At 40.3% G+C, this 27,510-nt stretch overlaps 1 protein-coding gene across 4 annotated transcripts; it reads left to right on the forward strand.

Moving 5' to 3' along the window:
- The first annotated feature begins 29 nt into the window (after positions 1-29).
- Positions 30-26,946, forward strand: GANC (glucosidase alpha, neutral C). 4 transcript variants are annotated; one of them, XM_052782196.1, is made up of 23 exons: positions 30-241; positions 1,328-1,390; positions 2,943-3,051; positions 4,567-4,694; positions 5,222-5,404; positions 6,284-6,329; positions 7,731-7,797; positions 9,055-9,151; positions 9,728-9,908; positions 10,789-10,942; positions 12,162-12,397; positions 13,581-13,707; positions 14,625-14,704; positions 16,207-16,350; positions 16,739-16,835; positions 17,219-17,320; positions 17,823-18,066; positions 19,778-19,842; positions 20,956-21,032; positions 22,272-22,346; positions 22,777-22,890; positions 23,436-23,548; positions 25,070-26,946. In XM_052782196.1, exons 1-23 carry the CDS (start codon positions 213-215, stop codon positions 25,200-25,202), a joined length of 2,664 nt encoding a protein of 887 aa, XP_052638156.1. In that variant the 5' UTR covers positions 30-212; the 3' UTR covers positions 25,203-26,946. The 4 variants fall into 4 exon arrangements, with proteins under 4 accessions (XP_052638156.1, XP_052638157.1, XP_052638158.1 ...); XM_052782197.1 differs by having other exon boundaries at positions 13,641-13,707; XM_052782198.1 differs by lacking the exon at positions 16,207-16,350.
- The last annotated feature ends 564 nt before the right edge of the window (positions 26,947-27,510 follow it).

The raw sequence follows: 27,510 nt of genomic DNA on the forward strand, positions 1-27,510 counted from the left end.
TCACCGCCCCCGGGTGCCGATCGCCGGCCCGGCCGCGGTCGGAGCCCGCCGGCAGCCGGTGACTGGAGCGCCGCGCCGGGGCCTCCGCACCTGCCGCGAGCGAGGCGAGACCGTTACCGGAGGAGCGTCCCCGGCTGCCGCCCCTCCCTCTGGGGAGCCCCCCGGGCGGTCACCCCTTCTCCCCGCCGGCGGCCGCTCGGGGCAGCTCCGCCATGGAGGCGCTCACGCCGGGGGAAGTCAGGTAACGCTGCCCGGCGGCGGCTCTTCGGCGGCCAGCCCTCGCCTCGCTCCCGGGGTGGCTCCACAGCTTTCCGCGGGGAGCGGCGGGGTGGGGGCCGGGCCCCAGCAAGGGCCCGGAGCCGGCCGGGGGTGAGGGGCAGGCGTGGGGGGGCCGGAGGGCAGGTTTCACGACGGGCGGGATGGTTCGGGCGCAGGGTGCGCCGCTGGAAGGTGGTCAGGTTGCCGGGTGTTACAGACGGCGACGGGGTCCCACAGACCGGGTGCGAAAACCCGAAAGCGCATGTGTATCTTCAGGCAAAAATGGGAAGGGTTAAACTGCCTAAATATAGGGTTACTCTGAGGTCTCTAATAATAATCCAGGTCTATTAATATTTAGTTCACGGTGGTGGTGACCGAGTCTTCGTGGCTGCCGTCTGCATTTTATATGTTGCATGTATATAATTATAAGCATCAGCTCTTTGTCTACTAGTACTAATACCTTATTCTCTTCCATGTGTGTCTGAAGTCAGCATGTTCTGGGAAGTATTTTGATGATAGACACTACTGGCAGTCCATTTTTTTCAGGCAAGCCAAAAATTTACTGTTGTCTAATAGATCTAAAAGTTACTTCAAGCCTAGAGATAACATAGAGCTGCCAGCAGGGCCACTAGAAGCCTTCCGCCCTCGTCAGTCACACTGCAGGTAGAAGGGAAGGGTGCAGGGTTTCTCCTTTTCTGCCAGTCCTGCTTCTTTCTCCATTCTTATTACTGGAACATAGTATTTAACTGTAAGGACTGCAGAGAGACTGGCTTCGAAATGCAAAGCCCCAAGAATTCACTCGTGCTGAAATTCAGCTCTGTTAGTCACAGATTCAATTGTTTGCCAGAATTATCCAAGTTTAAAAGGAAATGGTTTAGCATGGAACTAAACGTGTAAAATTCTTCCCATATCCAAACACAGTACTTAAAAGTCCAACACATTTTATGTCACCACAGTCGTTTGCACTCTCTTTAATCCTCAGCCCTCTTGAGGAGGACCCCCATCATCTGATCATTCAGCAGGTGTTAGGTGAACACATTTAAACATTTTCTTTATCTGTTCTTTCTAGTGTCCAAGATGAGGCTGTGGACAAAAGCACCTTTAAGGAATGCAACCAGATTGCTTTTTACAGGTAAAGAGAACAACTGTAGTGTAGGGTTGGTTTTTTTTTTTTAAAGCTAGTAATATTAAAAGATACAGGAAAAAGTTACATATTGATTTTTAATCACAGCAAGTCTGCTACTTTCAGGATTTATCTTCCAAAGTGAGCGTTCCACTCACCTGTCAGCAAGCAATAATCAGCATATTTTAAAAGGTGGAATCTTACATCCAAAACCTCTTTTGTTAAAATTCAAGAGTCAGTCCTCTCATCTGACAAAGCCCCAGCAATATTTTAACTATAGGTACACTCAGACGCAGCTTGTTTTCTTGATGTAGACATTTCTTGAATATCCATAGTTCAAAACAACAGAACTCTCAATAGAAACCATTAGTCTCTGACAATAGCATGCATGATTACAGTCCTGTTGAGCAAGTACCTTGGCCAGAATTCAGCATCAAATCTAAATTCTAGCTCATTAGTCTCTTAAAGCTAACCTTAAGCTAAGGGATCCTTCTCATCCCATTTCTGAGATAGCTCTCCTCCACCTTTTTTTCCTCCCATCCTCCATTTTCTTCTATCCCGTGCTGCCTGAGTGAAAGGAATGATTGTCCAGTGTTATACCAATTAGTCACTGACGTACTGGGTTACAGTTTCAGATACTCAGTTCTGTTCTGCAGGAAATGATGTTCCGAAAACCCCAAATAACGTTTCGCCTGTGGGAGCAGGACTCGTCCTCTTTTCACGCCAGCCCTTTCTAGCCTGTCACCGGTTTAACGTAACACATCTAATTTCTCAGCAGGAGGTTGCCACACATTGGCAAGCATCGGATCCTGTCTTTGCTCTGCTTTTAAAAGAAATCCTTTATCTGATTGCTCGCATTTGTGCAATATCTGTTTGCGAGGAAACAAAGTCAGTTTACTAATGGAGAAGCTTCCCTTTAACGTAGCCTCCAAGATACTTATCTTCCAATAGTTCGTAAAACCTGGGCTCAGCAAGGAGCATTCTACAAACAGTTGAAAGAGCCTCTGTTTCAAGGTCTCTGTCCTAAAAATATAATCAGGGCCAAAAGCTGTAGTCAAAACTCTGTAGTCGGCAGGCTTGTTGAAAAACAATTTCCTCATTGCCTATGCAGGAGATAACAAATTACAGACATATATTGCTTCATCACCACAGAACGTAGAAGCTGTTCGCTGAGGGGTTGCCAACCAAGCAGGAGTATATGACAGAAAATGAAAAACAGATTATTCAGCTGAAATTTTTTGGGTCATGGAAAGAAGAAGAATGTAACTGGACAACTGAGAATTCAGTTGGACACGTGAATTAAGACTATTATTGTTTAAAAAAAACCCTATAGAGTGGTGATGGGCGACCAAACCCCTCTAACATTTCATTCATAAACACGTATGTGTGCTCAGAATTATAGTCCTTCTTTTTCCCTGTGACTTGAAGCACTGATAACAACTGTATTTGAAAAAATTCAAGACAAAATTATTAAGTAAACATTTCTAACAATATTATATGCCTCTGTGGGATATAAGCCACAACAATTAGGGAGACCAAAAATATTTTTCTGTCTTGACAGGCGTCAGAAACTTCTACGTCCTGGAAAATCCTTGTATCGAGCATTGTTGGATTCAGTCACATCAAGTGATGAGAATGTCAAATTCCAAATTATTCATGAAGAGCATAAGGTGAGATCCCACCTCGCATAAAAGGGTGCTTACAAAAAGAGCAGTGAATATTATCAACAAGTCTGATAATATTTGCACATTTTGAGATTCTTCAGTGATAGATATTTAAGACATGATGCAAAGTATCAGCCTAAAGATGTCCTTAGTGGTCAGTATTTATTTGACAGCTTGAGACTGTGCAAGGAGAACACGTATTTTAAGGAACTTAAAAAAAACCTTCAATGACTTTATGAAAACTCTGAATAGAACTTTTTTTATCTGGAAAAAAAAATGTTTTTAATCAGAGTTTTCTCCACTATTCCAAAAGAATAAATTCTTTTTCTGTAATGGAATAAGAAGACCTATGTTCCAGCACCTCCTAACCATATCTTTGTATTCCTGTGTTTGTTCAAAGGCAATTTGGGGGGGGAAAAGAAGCCTTCTTTGCATTTAAGAAGACAGCCAGGAAGAGGGGTGTCTTCTATTTCTCTAATTTAATAGCATAGCAGCTAGCAGACTTACTCAGGCAACCTAACCTGACCTCAGATTATGGGAGTTTGGAACTACAGCTCTCTTCCATGCTCTAAGCATCACACTATGTAGATACTCTGCATAAAGGTATTTTCTGCCTCTCTTGTTAATCCTGACCTTCTTTGCAGTCAGCACAGAAAAAGGAGCCTATTTTTTGTCTAGATTTTAAGGTAGATGAAAGACTGAAGGCTCTGTGGCTTCCTAGACTATTCGGGGGTTTATACAAAGATGGCATAATGTAAAGTATTTCCTAGGAAGCAGGATCTGGAACTCCAAATGAATCTTTTCTCTCTTGCCTACTGTCCCTCTGGTATTATGGCTCTTTCATTCCTTCATGCCTTTGAAGAGAGCGGGGCTGATTGGCTTCCAGGTAGAGGGAAAAGATACCAGGCCAAAATTCTTCAGCCAGTGTTGTGTCTCACAAGAGGAGAGATTAAGAAAGGAAAAAAAAAGAAAAAAATTGGACTTCTTTTGTAGGGATCCTCCATGGAAGAAAAAGGAGTCGTTTTGTATGAGCTAGAACAGAGTGACTTCTCAGTTCCCTGAACATAAAATAGCAAGTTACAGTGGGTAGGGCAGTACTATGCATTTTCTTCAGGTGTCTTTCTAACACAGTTCATCAGTGTTAGCACCACTGTGAATACTAGTGAACACAGAACACTGACGTTTTTGCAAAAAGCCCACATCTCAGTAGTATCCCACTCTTACATTGACAGCACAGTAGTGAAATTGTCCAAACTTCAAGATTAGAGTATGCTACCCCTGTTTTCCATGCTGCTTAAGATAGAGTCTCCACTTAAAAAGAGTTGCTTCTTCAAAGGGGAGAAGTAGAGTTAGCTGGCGTAAATTCATATGGATGATGATTGTTGCCTAGCAATGCTAAAGAACATTAAATCAGAAAGCAGGCATGTTTTTTTTCCAGACATTAAGTGTTTGGTGATATTGAGTTGAAAAGTAAGTTGGTATTTTTTATCACTACCAGTTTAACTGTTTGTTTGCTCCCAGGTTCTTCTACAAGTAGAAATTTGTGAGATTGAGGGCAATATTTTCAGGCTTAAAATTGATGAGGCATCTCCTCTCAGAGCAAGATACAAAGTTCCTGATGTTCTTATAAAGGAACCTACCACCCGGAGGTAAGTGACGGGAAGATGATTTGTCACCTTAGTAACTTATACAGCTTCATTTGCAAGAATGTTTTCCCTCCTCCCTCATTTGTCCTACACTACAGTTGTCTCTCTACAATACAAAGTTGTTACAGGAATAGAAAATAAAAATGCATGTGGTTGATTTACTTTCAAAAATTCATGTTACATACATAGGAGAAAGTTTTGTCATATACATAAGAAATTTGAGGCTATTTGACCCAATCAGAAAATAGCGTACTTGTTATGATGCATCATTTTTACCTAAGGCATTACCTGTTAATGTGAAAGGAGTGCAAACTCTGGGTAGTTTTCACAGCAGTTCTGTAGCCACCTGTTGCACTGTGCGGTGAGCCCTGAACACAGCATGTATTTCTGGCATTCTTTGCCTCAACATTAGCCTTGAGGTTTTTATAATGTATGCAGATATTCTCGGCCCATCTTTTGTTTCAGATAGTTATTTAGTTACAGTGGATTTCCTGTGCTGCTGATTCATGTCATTGCTTTTCATTTGCCAGACTCTTCATATCCCAGAAGGAGCCAGGTATTTTGGTGCTGTCAAGTGTTAATGAGGACTACAAACTTCAAGTCACAGCATGCCCCTTCCAGATTGAGCTACAGTCCAAGGGTGAGACTGTTCTGAGCATGAATTCCAATGGGTTGTTATATTTTGAGCACTTACGACCACCTCCCAGTGACAGGTACAGTATCTGTCTATTGCATCGTAGTATGTACTGATTGTGCTGTAGCTGAAGAGAAACAATTCTATGGAATTGCAATTTCTGTGATAGAAGCTCTTATGCATTGAAATCTGTCTTCTCTTTTACTTCATACCAGTAAGTACAATGGTGAAGTTTTAACAAAGAAATTCTAGATCAATTAACTGCAGACTGTTTTAATCCCTTGCAGCAGCCATGTGCAAAATGCTAACCTCATTTAACAGCCAGTTTTGTAAAACACTAAAGTATCCTGGTACCCCTTGTCTTGCTTGGGAATGAGTGGTGGAAGTATGATGAGGTTATTAGTTTTGTCTCCTTTTGTGACTAAATTTACTCTTTAGGTAAGTTTTATTCACCATATAAGCTCTTGAAGTAAGTTTTGTTCAACTTACAGTGTGCTGTATAGCTGCAAGATTTTACAGGTCAATCCCACTGCAAAGTGCTGGAAAGGTGAGAAACCACAATGCAGGACATGTCATGACTAGGAAAAGAGCATAGCAAGCATCTCTCCTAGAGAGCATTATTTAAAAAATTGTAATTAACTGAGAGGCCTTAACAGAGAATGACAAAGAAGTGAGGATCTTCTGGGCAGGTAAAACACTGATGCAGATAGAAATAAATATGAAAGGCCAAGAAGTCAACCTAACTCAAATATGGAGTGAACGTTATTTTAAGACATTGAATAGTAAAATGATTTGCCAGTTAGAGCTCTCAACTATGACATCAATTTTCAGAATAGTCAAGCACAAAAACTCTTATATAATGTGTAAGGCAGTGCAGAATGCTATATGAATTTTCTGTTTGAAATCCTTCCTTACGTTAACAATAAACTGATTATTTCTATGTATTTGTTTTCACTAGAAAACCTACAGCAGAAAACAAGGAGGCAGCAAGTGATTCCTCTAAGGTAACCCATGCTTACTACAATTCCAGCATCAATATTTTGTAGAAAAGAGAATTAGAGTCACATGTTCATTTCTTCTGGTACTATGTTTACAAACATAGTCTAACCACTTACCAGTGAAATTCAAAAAGGACCTGGTATCTCATATTGAGATACTTTGCAAATTCATAGTTGAATAAAGGTTTATGTGTTTTACCAGGGCTGTAGAAGGCATCAGTCAGGTAGATCTAACTCAAAAATGCTTTTTCTGTGGCCTTTTTATTTAGAATTTCTTTCTCTTTTGTTCTCTCCTTTGATTTGGAGTAGATGTGTAAAAAGGAGGTTTGTGGTGATATTTGGTCATTTTCAGATTCCCTGTTCATTGCAAAGAGAATTTCAAAGGAACAAGACCTGTTTTATAACAGTCCAAAACTATGCCTCTGCATACATTCATGCTTAAGACAGAAGTAAGATTCTCTCTGAAAAAAGACCAGGTCCTGGCAGTGCATAAAGGCACATACCAGGAGGCTGAGTTACGTCCATGATACAATTTTAGCCTCCTGTAGAGCAGATGGCTGCTTACTCCACCATGCTGTTATAAATGGCAGGAGCTATGCTGCCTTCAGCATACTTGTGTCTGAACTCTGAGTTCTGCCAGGGAGTGTGCTTGCTTTGGGGGAGTCACACAGCTGCAAGAGGCCACGTCTGCTTATTCTGGGATGAATGTAGAAAAGAAAACCAGGAAAGAGGCTGCAAAAAGTGGGGATTCTAGGACAATGAATGGCAGGGCACAAGGCTCAAAGTTTGAAGGAGGCTTAAAGTGTCAGTTACACACACAGGAGTCTGGAGAGTTTTTTTGTTTTCTGACCCTTACTGTTTAGGGTAGTGGGTTGGTTTCTGTTTCTGTAGGTTGTCCTGTTTGTTTCCATCTGTGCGCTCTTTGCATTTCATAATCATTTCAACACCCAGAAGAAAGACAATTTTTACAGTGAGAACAATCATTCACTGGAACAACCTCCCCAGGGATGTGGTAGAGTCCCCATTACTGGAGGTTTTCAGGATGCAATTGGACAGGGTACTAAATAATCTCATCTAGGCTCCCTTTCCCACGAAAGGCCGGACCAGATGGTCTTCTGAGGTCCCTTCCAACCTTGGCTATTCTATCATTCTATGATGCTATCCAAGACCTCAGGTATTACTTTTATGCTGTAACAGAGTGCATGTGTGCTCCACTAGCACGTCAGTTCTTCAGTGTAAATTCCTGCAGCAGGATCTGAATTGTGTTTTGGATTTATTTATATTAAACATATTTGGCAAAAAAGCAGTTAACAATGTACAAATCTAATGTGAATAAACATACCTTTCTTAGAAATACATGGTGTGAGCAGTTGCATTTGCTAGGCTTAGCTATTTCTATTTATGCAGGAGAAACAAGAGGATCTAGGTCTCTGGCAAGAGAAATTTGGCAGTTTCTTAGACATCAAAGCTCATGGTAAGTCTCAGTCTAGTTCTGAAAACAGCTTTACTGCTTTATATATACCTATGTTCATTCATATTTCTGTCTGTTTTCTGTTTAGCTGCTTAATGTTCATCCATGTCTCGCTTGCTCCTTCTTTTAACTTGCCTGTCAGATATCGGTGATGGGTAACAAATTTGACAAAAGTACTGGAAATATTCATAGATTTCTCTTCAGGAGGGAATGTATTAAATGTGAGTCAGTTCATCAGCTCACCATGTGCCATTTCTGACACAGTGTAACACTATTGCATTGGCTGACTGGTATATAATGCATTATTTCCTTTTTATTTTCTTTTTTTTTCTTTTTTTAGTATCAGTGCATAATATTCTCACAACATACCAGAAATGATGATATGTAAGCATTAATAATTGTCACAAAGAAACTCTTTTTAAGTGGGGAACTACAAAAGGAAATACTGAACAGTCAGAAGCTCAAATACAATTGAAATTATTAATTACCAAAATTTATGATCATCTCCTGTCTGTCCAGTTGTATTCTATATTAGTTGAGTTGGCTAGCTTTGTCCTTTACCAATATCATGCAGACTTTCATAGCAACCAACACTACCCAGCAGCTGCAGTAGGAAGAGGGAAGTCTGAAAGAGCTTCCTTTTATTTTAGGCCAACATCATGTTTTTTCTGTTTCTCTGTGCTGGAGGAATAAAGTCCATATGGTCAGGTTCTGATCCTGAAGCCACTGCTTGTCAGTCTGCAGGATCTCTGGTCACCTGCCAAAAGTTGCTCTGGATTCAGTAATGTGCCAAGGTGATATCACTGGCAGAGGCTCTTGTGCATGCCACTCCCCTGGCTAAGGCTGAAGAGAAGAGCAGTAGAAGACAGGCAGCTCTGACTCTAAAGCCCACCCTGCTGTACCACTGTGCTGCAAAGCTTGGCTTGTACGTACTGGGATAGAAACAGGTGATAATTTTAAGCAGTTGCACTACAGAATAAAGAAGTGACCCACTATTACATGTATTTTTTTTCTATTAAAGTGATTCATTTTATCTCCTTATGTGGACCAAATTCAGAATAAATACAATAAAATCTGTTTAAAACATTACCTCTGTAGTACAGAAGTAATAAAGTGAAGTTGAAAGCAAGTATGAAATAACTAATTATTAAAACCTGCTTTTTAATATTTTTTTTTCAGTTAGGTTGCTCTGCTCTGTTGCTTTCAGCTAAGCCTGTGAGTGGAACTCTGTGGTCTTCTCTTTTAATGTTATTCCCACAGGTCCTAGTTCTGTAGGCATGGACTTCTCTTTACATGGATTTGACCATGTTTATGGAATACCACAACACACAGAAGCACTTCTTCTCAAAAACACCAGGTAAAGGTGGAGGATTGCTAGTGAAAGCAGTATAATTTTTGTAAAGGAGAGCTATAACATTGTCTTAATAATTTAATGCAGACAACAGCTTGAGATATGTATATTATATAGTGTATATTTTAGTTTAATGGTACAGCAAACTGAATCATAGCCCCTGTCCACGTGGAGTAAGTTGTTCTGCTTTCCCTTTCCACTCTGCAATTTCATGAATGACCCCTTCTGTTCTCTCTCAATTTTCTGTGCAGTTTTTTTTTCTGAATTGCAGGATTGGTCATGTTTAAGCAGAACTCTTAAAAGAGCAAATCCATGGGAAGATGGGAGAGTTCAGAATTCATATTTTAGGACTTAGAGCAAATGAACCGTAGTCTCACTGGCAGCAAAAATGTTTCTTGATTCAGATAGCTAGGACCAAAGCAAAGAAGCAGTAATCTAGGCTGTCCACATTTCAGCTCTGGATGCTAAACAAAAGACCACAATACAGAGTGTTCACTGAGTTTAGTGGTATGGCAATAGAGCTAAAATTGGCCTAGTGCAGGATGCTTACATATAACAAACACATCTGTTTGTTTGTCCTAGTGATGGCGATGCCTACCGGCTTTATAATTTGGATATCTTCGGCCACAAGATACATGACAAAATAGGCATTTATGGTTCAGTGCCCCTTCTCTTAGCACACAAGCCTAACAGAACTACAGGGATCTTCTGGCTGAACTCTTCAGAAACGCTGGTGGATATTAATACAAAGGCAGTAGCTGAGGTGAGAGTTGCTCACTTTCCTCAGAATTTAATAATGAAAGAAAACACTCCAGAGCAGAGCCAATAGGAGCATAACAACATTATTGGAGTTTTATCTTTTGCTCCCTAGTGAAGAATTGTCAGTCTCTTCCTCCTGTCCTCCCTACTGCTAAATTTGTTGTATTAAACCACTGAAAAGAACAAGGAGATGACTCCTTTCAAGAGTCAAGTTATAGAACTTGTATCTTAACAGGTCTACAGGAGAAGGCAGAGAGGGAATAGATAATGTTGGAGCAGAAAAAATCTACACAGGTGGATGTAGCAGGCAGAAAAAAGGGTGGACAAAAATCTTGACAATCTCTTGGATTTGAGGAATTTTTCTGAGTTTTTAAAGTCTTGGAATTGCCACACATTTCTGCTTAGCGGGCCCATTTTTCTGTGGAATGTAATTGACCTTCGAGAAACATAAAATGTTCAGGAAATGAACTCATTCAAGTCTTGACACAGAAACATATGAATTCTGTTAAAATTGAAACAGTGAGAAAAAAAAAATCTTGCTTTATTCCAGCACTTCATTATGTGGTTAAAATTATTAATCTTCTTTATTACTTGTGATATAGATATTACTCAAAGATCCTGCAGAAAATGCAGTCTTTAATTACAGAAAAGCTTTAATTGCTTTGCCCCTCATTACCCATTTTTCCTCATTAACTATTACTCTATTTTGTTTAAGCAGTATGCAAGGTAAAGGGTTTGTGAAGGATATATAAGAAACATTCAGTGTGTATTCCTAGTACCTGCCAGGTATGTGTTAGTGAATTTTGTGGGTTTCCGTCTTTGCTACTTCATTGAGCAAAAGTTTGATAGAGAGAGATTCAGTTTTACCTTGGTTTCCTTCAAAGCACATGCTATCTGGATCTGCTGCAGAGACTGCTAAGCAGAGAGCAATGCCTCTAACTGATGTGCGCTGGATGTCAGAAAGTGGGATCATTGATGTTTTCCTGCTGATGGGACCAACTGCATTTGATATCTTCAAGCAGTTTGCACAACTGACAGGTACTAACTCACATAATTGGAGTCAGTATGGCACATTTACCTAGGAGATTCACTAAGGAACATTCTGTACCCAAGAGTGGGTTAATATTTACCTGACCCATTGTGTGCAGGAGACCAGTTGTTCCCAGACTGCAGTTTGTAGAGCACAGGCCGGTGATTTGTGAAGACAGGCTTCCATCCTTGTTTTCCCTAGCATCTGCAGCTGATCAAACTTGGCCCTAATTGAGAAGCCAGCATAATTACTGCTATCTGAAACTCCTCCCTTAGATGAAGAGAGGAGACACAGGAGGCTAGAACTGCCAGTCACCAGCAAGACAGACTGCCTTATAATGAGAAAAGACTGAAGTTATGGAGTAATGTATTCTGGAGAGTAGAGAAAGAAGATAGGTAACTGTCTAGTATGTCCCTTGGGGAAGGGAGCAGACATAGCATCCAGATATGGGAAAGGAAAGAAGCAAGAGGGTCAGGAAGAGACTAAAAAAATGGAGGCAAGAGGACTAACATTTTATGAAAGCAAAATTCTTTATGTACTAAAGAGAATTAAAAGCACAGAAACATCCCTGGTAGTTCTTTAGTGTGTTAGCAATGATTGTTTGCTGCACAGATGTTATGGAGAAAATGTGGTTCAGCTGAGCAGGAATAGGAAAGTAGCCAGATCACAAGAGGACCTCGCCAAGCAGAAGTGCATGCTCAGGAAAGTTTCCCAACTCCCTTTTGTGATATGCATACATACATATATACATACATGTTTTCTAATTTTAAAAAGTCCTAACAATTGCAATTCCATGGTTCTGTTTGTACTGCAGCACCTGTGGGCCTGTTTACTCAAGTTCAAGCAGTCACAGGAATTGTATTCTACTGATTAAAATCTATTTAATTGTTTGCATTAATGACAGTTAAGCTAATCTAGAATATTTTTACATTAGAAAAAATTAAAGAATAAAATTATAATGGTTACTGGAATACACTTCAGCATCATGGAACAGCAAATTCCTTCTCACTCTTGTATTATCGTTACAGCCCTCTGCTCTTTCTAGCTGTTGCGCTCATTGCAATGTTTGTTATTTCAAGAGTTCAGTCACTTTGGTACGAAGAATATGCTCTAGACTTAACTTAGGGTGGCATTCTCTAGCTCCAGACAAATACATATTAATCATGTTAACTTTACTGGAGTCTCTAGATAAAATCCTGAAGGGCATTAACAATGTTATCTTCCTAGGCACTCAAGCCCTGCCCCCTCTTTTTTCTCTGGGCTACCATCAGTGCCGGTGGAATTACGAGGATGAGCAAGATGTCAAGGCAGTAGATGCTGGCTTTGATGAACATGACATTCCTTATGATGTGATATGGCTGGACATAGAGCACACGGATGGCAAGAAGTATTTTACTTGGGACAAAAAGAAATTCCAGAACCCCAGAAAGATGCAAGAACACCTCAGGAAGAAAAAACGCAAGGTACATAATACAGCAGGAAGAAAGAAAATTTTCTTTCTAGTGCGAAGCTAACCAATCTAGATTTAACCAAAGTACTTCAGATACTGGAAACAGTTTAACTACAGCAGAGTAAATTAGACTGTGTTGCGGTCTGGTGATGCTTCCAGTACACAAACTGTCTTGTTTAATTCAGCTCCTCGTGACATTTTATTATTTTGTAGTTTGTTTGGTACCCTGACCATCAGGCTAAGTTTGACCCATGTGAAGCTCCATCTTACAGAAGCAGCCCAGTGCTGTCCTTGATGGGCACAGTATAAAATTTTTCTGCTTAATGTGAGCTTTCATCATTGGTAGTTGCTATCCTTGCTTCAGCTTTTCTTTGTATTGATAATACTTTTTATTTTCTGCTTATACTAACTGAGGTTTGTCCTTTATGTTGATAAAATTACTTACCATAAATTAAATGTTTTTTCTTTCTGGTGAAGTCCTGGTATGATGTGCACTCTGTTAACTTAGTCAGTCTTTATTTCTGCTTTTACAGCTAAAATATTTTCCTTGGTGTTATGGAGGTATTAAAACGTACACAGTTAATATCTAGAAGTTGTAGAATTGCATAATGCTTGATCTTTGCCAAAAGTCAACGAACAGGGGACTGTGGAAATAGCATTCAAGTTTTATAATCTCTTAGTTGGACTATAGTACTTTCTCAGTTTTACAGCAAGGCCATTAATGGCAGCAGAAAGTAACTGCAAAATACAATACCTGGATGTTTAAAAAAATTAGAAAATTCTGTTGCTGTTTTATGCTATACAAACTAAGATATATTTAAATGTCTTAAGGCAAATTATTTTAAGCAGAGACATGAACATGGAAGTCAGATATTTTCTCATTCACAGAATACATCAGTGAATTAAACATAGTGTTTTTAGGGGTTGGGGTAGTTGCTTTTATCTGAAACAATGGGTTTTGGCCCTTATTTCAGAGGGGTAAGCATGAATTCACGCTCTCCTTGTAAATTCAGCTATTATACATAAATCTAGCACAGTGTATACAAGAACTGGTAACTGCTTTCTAAAATTAATGACACAGCTACCTTCTTTACCTGAAGTGAAATTATTATCTGCCTTTTATTGAAAGGGAACTCTTACTGTTTTATTCAGTACAGTTCATGCTAATGATGCAATTTATTTTCTTATCCTGGCAGCTTGTCGTCATTGTAGATCCCCATGTTAAGATTGATCCCACATATACCCTGTATTCACAGGCAAAAGACAAGGGATATTTTGTGAAAGACAGAAATGGGCAAGATTTTGAGGGCATCTGTTGGCCAGGTAAAAAACCACTCTGTCTCTACATTTCAAGCTGTTTATTTTTAAAATTTTTGCAGAATAGTTTAATTGGTACCCATGGAAGTGGAATTAAATTCTTACATTCCTTGCATTTTTTGTAAATATTCATAATTTCAAATACTTTGTGGTTTCTTTGGTACAGTCATGTTCTAATTGCCTCAGCTGTAAAACTTCCTCTGTTATGTCTGTTGGATCTGCAGATGGTTCCAGTGCCTAGAACTAAAAAAGTTGGATTTGTTGATCAGAACAGCCATCCCTCTTCCCAACTTGTCTGGGTAACAGAAATGCAGTCTGGTCTGTCACAGTGAGCACAGCTTACATAGGCTGGATGAAATTACGTGAACAAACCCTGATACTGAAGACTTTGATTCAATCATGATATAGTGATTTGACATGTTATTTTTCATGAGGAGGCCTTATTGCAGGGAGGCAAAGGAGGTCGTCCCCCTTCTTTACAGACAGAAAGACCACAGTCCTGGCAAAGAAATGAATATGGGAAAAATCAAGGACATATTACAACTTCTAGTAGCATGGCAATATGTAGTTATTCAGCTTCTCAGCAACACTTTCCTGTTTGAGCTCAAAATAACCGGGGATACTGTCTCTCACTGGCTTCCTGTTCACATCCAAACATATTTCAAACTGCTAGCAATCATCCTTAAATGGTGCTGAGCTTCAGACCTCCAGAATCTACATGCGTTGGTCTGCAGAACACGGCAAGGGGTTCCAAGTCAGCCTGGAATTTGCTTTTGAGCTTTTGTCTCAGAAACAATAGTGACTACATTGTTGCTGCCCAGTGTGGAAAGCATCCTAGCTTTAGGCTGCTGTATTTAGGTGCAAAGACAATGCATGCCTATGCTTAAAATCAGGTACATAATTGAGATCTCCCACATCCACAGGATCCTCTTGTTACCTGGATTTCACCAATCCTGAAGTACGAAAATGGTATGCAGATCAATTTGCCTTCAAAACATACAAGGTGTGTATTTATTTGCTCTGATCTACATATCCCAGAAAGCCTGAAAATGGGGAAAAGAGAGAAGATAAACTACCGGCTAAGCAAGTTGGTGGCTTTTGTAGCTGCACGTTGTGGTTTAACCCCAGCCAGCAACTAAGTACCACACAGCCGCTCACTCACTTCCCCCCTACCCAGTGGGATGGGGGAGAGAATCAGGAAGAAAAAAAAAAGTAAAACTCATGGGTTGAGATAAGAACAGTTTAATAGGACAGAAAGGAAGAAAATAATAATGATAATAATAACAATAATAAAATTACAATAATAATAATAAAATAATTGGAATATAGAAAACAAGTGATGCACAATGCAATTGCTCACCACCTGCCGACCAATGCCCAGTTAGTTCCTGGGCAGCAATCTGCCCCCCAGGCCAACTCCTCCCAGTTTATATACTAGACGTGGTGTCACACGGTATGGAATACCCCTTTGGCCAGTTTGCGTCTGCTCTCCTGGCTGTGTCCCCTCCCAACTTCTTGTGCCCCTCCAGCCTTCTTGCAGGCTGGGCATGAGAAGCTGAAAAATCCTTGACTTAGTCTAAACACTGCTTAGCAACAACTAAAACTTTATCAGTGTGTTATCAACATTATTCTCATATTAAATCCAAAACATAACACTATACCAGCTACTAGAAAGAAAATTAGCTCTATCCAAGCTGAAACCAGGACACTGTATTGTCATAATGTAGAGGAAAATACCTTGATAAGCTAAAGTACCACAGAAGGATTTTCTCCATGGACTTGTCTACATTAAGAAAGTTGGAACCCATATGCTACCAGTGAACCTGCTCACTTAGTTCCAGCAAGTAGGATGGACAAACTGCAGGCATTTTAGCTACCTGTAGTCTAACACAGCTGCTGCAGTTCCAGCTTTTACTACCATGATAGTACACAAGGAGTGATGTGGGAGTGCTCTCTCATAGCTCATGGTCACTTCACCCTGACCTTCCTTCCAGCACTCCAGACTGGCGCTGAAAGTGTCTGGGTGAACACTGCTGGACACCTCCAGTTCCTTTCCCCCCACCCCCAAGTTCTGCTTTGCAGTAGAGTTGTTGAAACCACTCCCCTAGTGGGTATGCATAGTAGACATTTCCTATGCTGCTTTCCCTCTCCAGTTTTCCTCTTCCGACCTTCTCTGATTTTTTCCTCGTGGCTATTTAATACTTCGCTATTCCCTACCTCTTTCCCCTCACCTGAAGGCAGGAATAGCACGTACCTACTGAGTTTTGTAAGAATTGCAAAAATCAAGTGGGCTTGTAGGCTGCCACCCTGACTAAAAGAGCCACCAAGAGAGATGAGATGAATGACTAGCAGCTTTCAAGTGACCACAGGAGTATAATTACCAGGTCTTCCTTTGATGCTGCTCTTTCTACTCATAGCCCAGACTGGTCTGACACCCACTAGAGATAAACACACTAAGTCACAGCAATGGGTCTGTTACGTCCTAATTGCAACCCTGTGTCATAGGGATCCACTAATATCCTCTTTGTATGGAATGACATGAATGAACCTTCAGTCTTCAAAGGGGCAGAACTAACAATGCAGAAAGATGCTGTGCACTACAACAACTGGGAGCATCGGGAAGTACACAACCTCTATGGATTCTACCAGGTGGAGTATCTGGAGACACAAACCAGCAGTTATTCTCATAGAGTATGTCTAATGTGGTAATTTACACAGTAATAGGTATTCTGTAACCTCCATCAAGGACTGAAACTTTGCTGTGCTGGATGTTGCTATATTTGAAATACACACTGTGATTGGTCACGAGAAAATGTGACAACATCCATGCCTTTCTACCATAACAACGTAAATGACATTGGCTGTGACTACACGATATTAATAATTTTTTTGTTCAAGTATATTCTAGTAAGAAAGTGTTGCTTTAATAATACGTATTATTTGTGGGTACAGATTTCTTAATTTTCCTGCCTTGGAAGGGCTAAAATATCCTGATTATAGAGTTTGTCTTCCTGACTTTTATATTTATGATTTTCAGCAAATGGCAACTGCAGAAGGACTCATCAGACGTTCTTCAGGAAAAGAGAGACCATTTGTCCTCACACGATCTTTCTTCGCTGGATCACAGAAATATGGTAGGTAAGGACTAGCTGGATGCCTTCCATGCTGCTTTATTCTATTAAGTTTGGTGTGTAGTAGTTAAGTCTAGAGAGGACAGAAGCTATCTTAGAAATACTGACATGGTGAGCTCATAAGAGTGCAAGTGATTAAAAAAATCAGGAGAGACTGGCAAAGTGTGTACAAGTTAAAGGCAGAATAACAACCTGTGTCCTGTGACAAACCACTACCTGCTTTTCTTGCATATTTCAGGAGCATGCGTGTATAAAGAAAAAAAGTTGCAATGAACAGCAGTTCACCAGTAGTTCATGACCATTCTTGTCTTCTTTCCTTAACTGCAAGCATAAACTGAAGCATATGCCCAACTTTCCTGTGTAATGCTGAAACTGGGTATTTCCAGGGGCAGTGTGGACTGGAGACAACACAGCAGAGTGGGGTTACTTGAAAATATCCATTCCAATGCTTCTCACCATCAGCATGGCAGGGATTTCATTCTGTGGAGGTAAGGTGTTTAGCTGGAGTTGCTCACTATGCATAAATCACTGGTGCCGCAAAGTTTGTATCCCAAGATAGACTTCAACACAAATGGTGGAAAGCTCAACAGTCCAGTGCATTTCCAGGCAGTTTCACAGATCAGTCTGGTTTCAGAAGCCAATAACCTGGCTGTCACCATCACTTCTCTACTAACTCTTATGTAGTGTTTGCGTCCCATCTGGAGCAGCAGTCCTCAGGTGGTGTTCCGTAGCATCACTATGACAGTCCTCTGTCACTGGGGAAGGCACTCACTTAGCCTCCAAAAGCTCTCTTGAGATTTTAATTAAAGGATAACTTGTTACACCAGTTTTCCACTCTTATTTGGACAAGCAGCTGCCCAACAGCAGAACCGCAAGCACACGGTGAAATGCATGGATTTGTACGCTTGGAATGTTTGTTAGAGGAGAACTTCACGTTTTTCAGAATAATTTCCAAAAATGTGTATTTTTATTTGTCTGCGCAATATCTAGCTGATGTGGGAGGGTTTATTGGAGATCCAGAACCAGAATTACTTGTTCGCTGGTATCAGGCTGGAGCCTACCAGCCCTTCTTCAGAGGTCATTCTAACATGGAGAGCAAACGGCGAGAACCGTGGCTCTTTGGGGAGAAGAACACCCAGATCATCAGGGAAGCCATTAGAGAGCGCTACGTCCTCCTGCCATACTTATACACACTGTTCTATCGGGCACACACAGCGGCTGAACCGGTTATGAGGTAAGAGCATAAGTCAGGAGGTGTAGTGATTATCTTCAGGAAGTTACTTGGAGGAGGGAAGTTAAATTACCATCTCTTACTTTTGTGATTACTTATTTAAATATTAAAAAAGAAAAAAACATAAAAAAATTACTAGATTCTGTTTTCATGCATTCTGCAAGCTTTGGTAAGGTTCTCAAAGGAAAATCAGATGTTTTGGGTTTTTTTTCCAAATGGTGCCAGGAACACACTAATTCAATAAACACTGCACAGTCTTTAAACATGTTTTTGAAGCACTGTTAACTCCAAACTTCTTGTCACGATAAAGAACATTATGTAATATTCCAACCCACACTTAAAACAGTGCTTAATGGACTCTGAACTTGCTGAACTAAAAACATAAAGGCCATTTTACCCCTCATGAAAATATTTGTTACTGCGGAATTTTTCCTGTTATAAAAGCTTATTTCATATTGATAATTTGATCATTCATCTCTGCAGTATTTCTTATAATTTTTCTTTTAGTAGAGAATCTAATAATACAGAACAGAAACAAAATTAGAAAATAAACTTTTGTTCTGCTGCTCTCTAATCTCTGAGAAAGTGCCTCAGCGGAACTGAATGCAACAATCCTTTCAGCAAGAGATGGATGCCAGTAATCTCCCTGGTATTGCTGCGTCTTTAAGGATGCCCTAGAACTGTCCTTTTGCATCACATTTACATTTACTTATTGTTATGCAAATACAATACATCTCCTAAGTTTTAAAAACATAAAGGTCTTTTTGACAAGGGTTGAGTGGTTTGAGTTTTTAAGATGATTTGCATTACAGACATAGTGTGAGCATCTGTCTGCATGCATATAGGCGTAGATGCCCATGTTGTATGCACTGACATAGACAGTGGGTTTCTGTCTTATCTTGGAATGAAGCTTATGTTGACATGTGCACTGCACACAACATAAAACTTTGATTATGTTAAATTTGCTGCAGTAGGTACAGAATTAGAGAGGAAGCATGATATTTTTCTCACTGAGACAAGGAGAGTGGCAAATGTTTCTAATTAGCAAGCACATGAACAGCAGGGCTACAGTGAACAAGTGGATGCCTATGAGTGAGCAGGTGAGCAAGGCTTTTTGTGTAAGGAAACCCAGACCCTGTCTCTGAATGAGCTATTATTGTCATAATCTCTCAAACTTTAAATATATAACTCCTGTTCTGTAACCAGATGGTTATTGCACTACCCTTTTTTGAGAAAAACTGAAAATGAATTTCTGGTGCAGGTTTTTCAGTTGTAACCAGAAGGAAACATGCTATAAAAGCAGTAGTGAGCTGCTGAGAACAGGAAGGACTGTGCTGCAGGGACTAGCTCATCAGGCGTCAGCATTGCTGATAGACTGTGACAGAAAGGCTCATCCATCTCTCCTTTGGTAGAAGGAAGGTATATGTAGTGCAAGTTTGTAAAGAAGAAGGCAGGAGGAAAGAAAGTGAGGCTGCAAGAAGCCAAACCATAGGTATATTGGAGTGTCTTAACCCATGTTGTACTGGGAACTCTCGTCAATGACTCAAAAGGGGTACTTTAAGGCACAGAAGCATTTCTCTGAGGCATCTTCAGTTCTTGATAGCTGTACCTTGTAAAGAGAGGGAGAAAATAGAGCCTGAAAATGCCAGAAGGCCTTGAACAGGCTGGTAGGAGGGGAGAAACTAACTGAATCCCACTATCTTTCTTTCTACAGGCCTCTCTGGATAGAATTTCCAGGGAAAATAGAAACTTTTGGTGTGGAAAATGAATATATGCTGGGTAAGCAGTTGCCTCCTTATTCTCTGGAATTTGAGTTAAATATTTTTGAAGTGATAGAGCATCACGTGACAAAAAGAAAACATAAAAACTCTGCCCAAGACTTAAAAATTATATTGTAACTGAATATAGAGCTCAAGACCTCTTTAAGGGACCTGGTTTTAACAGCACTTTGAAAATAGGGGTCGTATGAGATGCAAAAACTGAGTTCAGTCTCACCTAGTCACTTTGAAAAAACATGGTCAGTTTCAACTTGAACCATGAAAGTTTGCTGTAGCAGTTAAGACCACAGTCTGCTTCAGAAATGACAGTAGCAAACAACTACCATCCAAAGCTGATTGTTTTTTACTCTGATATGGCTGGCTGTTCAAGTCAGTTTTCTCAGAAATTAAGCATAAGAGATGCATGTTTGTGTAAAGCACATTCAGCCTATACAGGAAGAGAGAATGAGAATGGAATGTTGCATTTCATTTTTTTGTTACCTCTGAGCTCAAAAGTGCCTACTAATGGCTTTCAAATGAAGGGGCATTCACTTCTCATGCAAAAGTCTGACCAGGGTAGGCAGGACACAGCAGCAAAGCTAAGTGTGGTGAAGCACAGCATTTCAGAGGACTCTGGGAGTTCAGCTTGCATTACCAGTGGGCAAGGAGGGAAGTTTAACAAACTGTACAGTCTATATACATTAATGTATTTTTTTTTTAAGAGTAAAGAAGAACCATCCCCAGTGTAATAAGCTTAAGCAGTTTTGGTTTTTTTTTTTTTAATGAAGACATTCCTGTCTTCCACTCTTTTGGTTAGAAAAGCATATTTTTGTGTTCAACCAAAGAGCAGACAGGCAATCATCTCTTAGACTATGAGGGACCCAGAAGCGCCTCCAAACTGGTGGGTATACAGTGCAGCCCAGCTGCATCCCAGTGCCATAACAGAACAAGACCCAAGCAGCCATCAGCTCCCTACATATGCCTTTTTTTCCAGTAGAAAGCGAACCTAAGCACATGGCATGCCCATGCGAGCCCCTAAAATGGCAATGGGAGGCTGACAACCCCAGAGCACATAGCTTCTGCTCCGATGAGATGCAGCCTTGAGGATCACAACCACGTTTATGTTTTTTTCTAGGAAATGCTTTGTTGGTGCATCCAGTCACGGAGCAAGAGGTCAAGACAGTGAGCGTTCTGTTTCCAGGGTCAGAGGAGGTGAGGATGAATATGAAGCTGCTCAGCCCAAAGAAGTATTTTATATAGCAACCTTCCAGCTCCGCATCTCGTAACTGCTGAGCACTGCTGCTGTGCCAAGTGCTGGCCAGCCATTCTGTGCCACTCTGAACCTTCCTGCCATCTTGATACCTTGCATGCTTGGCTCACAGTAAATTTACTTTCTTGCTTTTCCAAGAGCTGCTGCACAAATCTCAGATCTGCTGTAATTTAAATCTCCCCTCAAGGCTTGCTGCTTCTCATGGAACACCAAAAAACAGCTTCACTAAATTGTCAATTCCCTTTTTTCATGTATTTCTTCTTGGGTTAAACTTCTCTTTTATGTGGAAGGAAAGGGAACTTTGAAGAAAGTTCATAAGGAAATCAGAGGGATGCTGTGGGGAGGGAAAATTATAACATGGAAACGCAAGCCTCAGTAGCCTGGGATTTGTGCAGCAAAGCCTTTCACATGTACAGAGATCAGTTCACCTCTGAAGTAAAGTTATTTATCCACGGGATGGCACTGTGATCCACTCCTACAAAGAGCATTTGGCTGCAGCAGCTGAGAGGTAGAGGAAGGGAAAGAATTTGGGGAAAATAGTTCCTAAGGGAAAGCCTGAGACTCTAGGGAGGAATAAGAGGAAAGACAGCAGCAAAGGGGAGTGTGTGAGACCATGCAGAGCTTTGTGACTCCACTAATACACCAGAGGACGCTTAGAATTCTTCTCAATATAAGGAGAAAAACAGACCAGGCTCTCCAAACAAGTTAAGAATAATATTTTTCTTAAGATCTCTATGGGAATTGACTGCCTGGCACACTTAAAGGAGTTAAACCTGCTGGCGAGTGTGGTGCATGGGAAGTTTCAGATGTAGCTCTTTTTCATGACCTGTTATTAGCACCTTTGTTGTTAATTTTCACTTCAATATAAATATGCTTATTCTGGATCCCAACATTTCTAGATAAAAATAAAGGTATTTCATTGTTTTGCACTTCCAGATGCTTTAAGACATACAAGATGTTACGCAAACTGTAGAAAAGATCAGCTTATATTTGCACCTCAGAATGAGAATTTATTCTTTCCATCCAGAAGGTCATTTGATTTAAAAAATAAATGCTATTTCTTGCACATCAAATAGGTTTTCAGGAATAGTGACAGTAAGGTTAAGCAGAATAGTAACTGCATCTGCAGAGGGAACAGATCTTGCCATATGTCATGATCATTCTTTTTTTATTTTTCCTAGATTTGGTATGATTTCAGAAAATTTAAACGAATGGAAGATCCAGGCACTCTGAAGATCCCAGTAACGCTGGAGAATGTACGTTTTTGTTTTAAAATACTACTTCCATTGAGCAGAAGAAAAAAAACAAATAGGCTTTTGTTTTATCAACATTCAAAATCAGAAAAGTGGCATTTGAATTTCCTTATAGGAATGTAATCTAAAATAGCTTTTGTAGAGGAGAAAAGTCCCATCTCCTTTGTGGTTAGATGGAACACTGATGTGTCCTGGTGATAGAGAAAAGTGAGATGATGTAAGGGTGACTTCTCCAAGCAAAGATATTTCACTTGTACACATACAGGAAGATTACTATTATTCCCATTGTTAGTTGAATAGTTTTTTTTATGTACTTGTGGTAAAAGTTCGCTTCTGAGCTTTGATAAGAGCAAGCTGCAGTTATCCTTCTTCCAAATTAAAATTATATGCTCAGAGTATACAAACCTTTCTACCCTGGCTTTGTTTTTCACAGATTCCTGTATTCCAGCGAGGGGGCACTGTGATACCTCTGAAGACCACAGCTGGAAAATCCACTGAATGGATGGTAGATGTTTCTTATGAACTCCACGTGGCCCTGGACACAGAGGTACTCTGAGATGACGTTCCCTTTACAAAGTTGTCTTTTACTCCATCTGAACTTTTTAGGTCCTTGCTGCCTGTTCCATCAGCACCATGGTATCTGCATCTGTATGCCCAATAGCTCTCCTCCACTTCTCCTATTTGGAGGGGCTCCCAGCTCCCTCCCAGTGTTCCCTCAAAGTGAGACTATCTGAGTATAGCAGAGGCAGAATGTTTTTCTGACCTTTCTCAGCCCTCCTCTAGTCCCTTGGAGGAAGGAGCAGAGAATGAGCAGGCCACAAACTTCCTCTTGGATACAGAGAGAGAACTTCCCACAACTGTATTTTCTAATAAATAAGGTAACACCTGGCACCCACATCAATTTACAAAGCCAGAATGTCCAAGTATTCAAGCACTCTGAGAGCTGGACTCCTTGAGCCTTCCAGGGATACAAGTCACTAAAGAAAAATAAAAACAAACTATGAAGCATAACATATAGTGAGACGTTTTTGGTTTCATTGTCCAGCACTAGAAGCTGCTGTTAATTTGTACTCCATCTGGTGTGTTTCACAGGCCTGTGCCATAGGTGAGCTCTACCTAGATGATGGGCATTCATTTCAGTATCTCCACAAGAAGCAGTTCCTGTATCAGAAATTCACTTTCCACAAGAACGTTCTCTCTTCCAGGTAACAGCATTTATGGACAAAAGCCACCAACACGCTGTCATTGGAAATGCCTTTTCTAGTTCATGAGGCCTTCTTACAAATGTAGAAGCATTAGTGTCATCTATTGCTTAGTGAAGTCCCAGAGCATGCAGAATCTGTCATAAAACTGCAGAGGTAAACAATGTTCTGCATAAGTCTAAGGGCAGCAACACATGAAATACTGAGTTGTCTCATATTGTTTCAGTCTAGTCAAATTAGAGATTCTAGAGATTTACTCAAATACAAAGAAAGTCATCAGCAAGAGTAAAGCCTATCAGAGAGACAAAAGAAGATAAACTAGGAGATTTGCAAATAAGCAACACCTAGAGTGTTTGTTTTTTCTAAGATCTCCCTCACTGAGAGGGTGGTCGGTCACTGGAACATGCTCCCCAGGGAAGCGGTCAAGGCACCAAGCCTGTCAGAGTTCAAGAAGGGTCTGGACGATGCTCTTAGTCATATGATTTCATTTTAGATAGACCCGCGAGGAGCAGAGAGTTGGACTTGATCTTTATGGGTCCCTTCCAGCTTGAGATATTCTGTGATTCCATGTGGGAACCACAAACAGACACCATTACATGTAGTCTCCAAAAGTCATCAACAAATGCACCGTATGTATTAGCATAGTAAAATATAGAAGAAGAGCACTTGAAAGGAAGCATGAGGGGACACAACCTGCAAAGGCTGAGTGAAACAACGTAAAAGCCAAAAATATCCATAGCTGCTTGTAAGAAAAGATGGTAAATATGTCACTATGACACTTTTACTATTGAGGTATGTTGCCCATGGGGCTGTGCAGTGCATAAATGGTGATTTTACAGGCATTTCTTTATTCCTTCAGGATTCAAAAATATGCAGGAGGTGGTACTAAAACTATAAAATTTAACGAGCAAAACTGTAGGCTAGCATGGATAATGTAGTTAAAAGTATGCTTCAAATCTCTTCATCTGGGATACGAAATCTGAAAAGCTTAAAAACTAAGGATGGAAAAGAAAAATGTTGCTAAGTTACTAGCAGTTGGAAAAAAGTAATTTTGAGATGAATGATGAAACATTCTGTTCACTCCAGAAAGGAAAGTTTCATTTGATTTGAGTTTCTTTAGAGCTTTTTAATAAAAATTAAATTAGTTACAAAATGGAAGATAATTGTGCCTCAGATTGAAACACCTTACTTGAAAAATGTTAAAATTAACTTTACATTTATACTTAGTTTTAACTACCATTTTGCAAAAATCCAGAACTTTTCTGGTTGTTAAAGCTATGCTTTTTGCCACAAAATATCTTCTCAAACTTTTTTTCTTCTAACTTTGTGAAATCTGCTATGCAGTGAAAAATCAGCTGATAATGGGAGAAAGTTTGACTTGTTTCAGGAGAAAGGTAAACCGAGGAAAGGAAACTAGTATAGGGAACTTTCAGGGTGAGACTGAAGTAGTACTTTCTCTGTATAATGCTGAACTTCTACTGATGGACAGAAACTAATGTATATGAAATAACTTTCTTTTTTCAGCCGCAGAGATGAAAGCGGACAATACCACACTACATGTGTCGTTGAACGGGTGATAGTTCTGGGATTTGGACAGCAACCCACTTTTGTGACAGCCTGTTCCAAGGGTAATGAATTGACTTCTATTTTACTGTAGTTTTTTAAAAAACTGTTGCTTTGCTGCCATTCACTAGAGGTGGCAAACTGATAGCTCTGTAAAGGAAGTGTTACAGCGTAGGGAGCATCTTTAAGTTTTCTTTGCTACTTTTTTTGATATCAAGGACAGAATTTAGCGAAAGGAGCCAGCAGCTACTCACCACTAATATTACATGCAGAACTGAAGAACACTTGCTTTGTAAGGCAATAGATACATCAGTAAAAGCAGTTCAGAATTAACAAGTTCAGATAACTTTGTCCTGTACATAATATGACCAGAGACAGCATTTCATCTTAAGGACCATTTGCTCTGTAAGCCTGCCTAGTCTAGAACTGGAAACTTGGAGGCAAAACCAGAATTACTTTTCTGTTCTTTTGCTCATTCAAAAGTGTCTGGAGTTCCTGACTATATGGGGATCTCTAGAAGTTTTGAGGGATCCTACACGGATAGGCAGTGGCTTCTACAGAAAGGGCTTATTTCTGGCTGCTTTCCAAGCATGTCCCTTCACTTTGGGAATCATGTGAACGTGGACTTTCTGCCTCCACCTGTCAATCTCAAGGACTGTTAGGGTGCTTGGAGGAAAACCTATGCTTGAAACAAGGTTTGGGGTTTTTTTCCGGAAAAAAACCTTAAATAGTTCCATAGTTTGATAGGTCAGAAAAAAATAAATAGTTTTTCCAATTCTCCTGCATTCTTCTGTGTATACTGGGCAGATTTGACTACTACTTCTTTTTTAATCAATCCTTTCCACCAGTGGCAGCAACAGTCTGAATTAAAGACTGGAGGGAGACAAGTGTAACTGTGTTTCAGAAGGGTTTTTCTTAAATCCTATAGTAAACTCTCTTGTCCTCTTCAGATGGGAAAGAAGAAGTGGTTTTCACATACAATATGAAGACCTCTGCGCTGACACTGGAAAATCTAGCCCTGAGTGTTGATGCTGACTGGGAGATTTGCATCAACTGAAAGGAGATGCAACTTCTTCAGAGAATTCATCGAGAGGTTGAGGGGAAATAAGTTGGGAGGACTTAAAATGTCCACTTGAATCCAATCAAATCAAGGAACATATTTCCCACCCACACCCCTAAACTAATACTTCCTACAATTTTTCTTTTAAAGCACTGATTTAAACTTGCATAGCTCTTCTATTCGGCAACAGTAATGGCACTAGGATTGTATCTTCAGGGAAAAAAAGCTAAATACTATCTGCTGCAGGCTAGCTTCAGTTAAGCGTTAAGATTGAGTTCTGCCTTCACTTGCACCAAAATATCATAAATCAATGGGTGAGATTGTGGCTTGTTGGCATGAGGTTTAATGTGAGTATTTGGAAATCCCACTATTCAGACACTGGAGTACTTGAGAAGAGCAGGTCTGGGCCAGTTCGACAAGCAGCATCAGTAGATATGCCAGACGCAGAGGTTATCGCCAGAGCACTGCCTGCAAGCTGCCTTGAGAAAACACAGAAGGAGCCACCCAGTGTGATTACAGACACTTCCCCTTTCCAGTCCTTATGACAATGCAAAATTAGGCAGTCTGTACAGGAAAGCAAACAACAGGCTAGCCAACAGTTCAGTCACTGAAGGTAAGGTTTCAGTAGGTTGTGCCAGTCTGTTGTGTGATAGTAAAAGACAGTAATGTGGGAGTGCAAAAGTCTCTCCAATAGCTGGCTTCAAAACTGGTATTTGGATTTTTAAAAGGCGCAGGTCTATGTAAGTGCAATACTGGCTTGGCTTAGGGTAGCAGCTAGACTCACGCATATTGCTCCCCTGTCTCTGAAAGTACTACTAAAAAAAAAAAAAAAAAAAAAAAAAAAAAGTCTTTTGTTAGGAAAGAATTGGTATTTTTCGATGACTGAATGTCTTTGGTTAAAGCCAGCCCAGTGAAGCAACTCTGCTTACGGAGAGCTCTGTTTCACCACATCTTCCATCTCTTGCCAAGGTTGGGCTTCCTTTACACATATTTTAGTAGTTTCTTGGTCAGTTTTTACTATCTGGCTGAGATTTAAGCTTGGTAGTTATGAAGCAAGTTTTTAATTTTAATGGGATTAATTCTGCAGTTAGCCATCCCACTTCATGCTTATTCCCCCATTCTCTTACAGCTCACCCTAATGTTCTCTTGCCTCCTTTTCCCACCATCTCTGCAAACAGAACTGGTGTGTCCTGATGCTTTCTTCCCTTTCAGAACTAGGAGATATCCTGCCTATTCCCACAGCCCTTTCCACATCAGGCATCTCTTTTCACAGGCTACCATTGCTCCACAGCTCAAGTTGTTTGCCCTTTCCGTTTGCTACACTTGCCAACTATGTTATTTT

The sequence above is a fragment of the Harpia harpyja genome, chromosome 3 (genome assembly GCF_026419915.1).
Source record: "Harpia harpyja isolate bHarHar1 chromosome 3, bHarHar1 primary haplotype, whole genome shotgun sequence".
Classification (NCBI taxonomy): Eukaryota; Metazoa; Chordata; class Aves; order Accipitriformes; family Accipitridae; genus Harpia; species Harpia harpyja.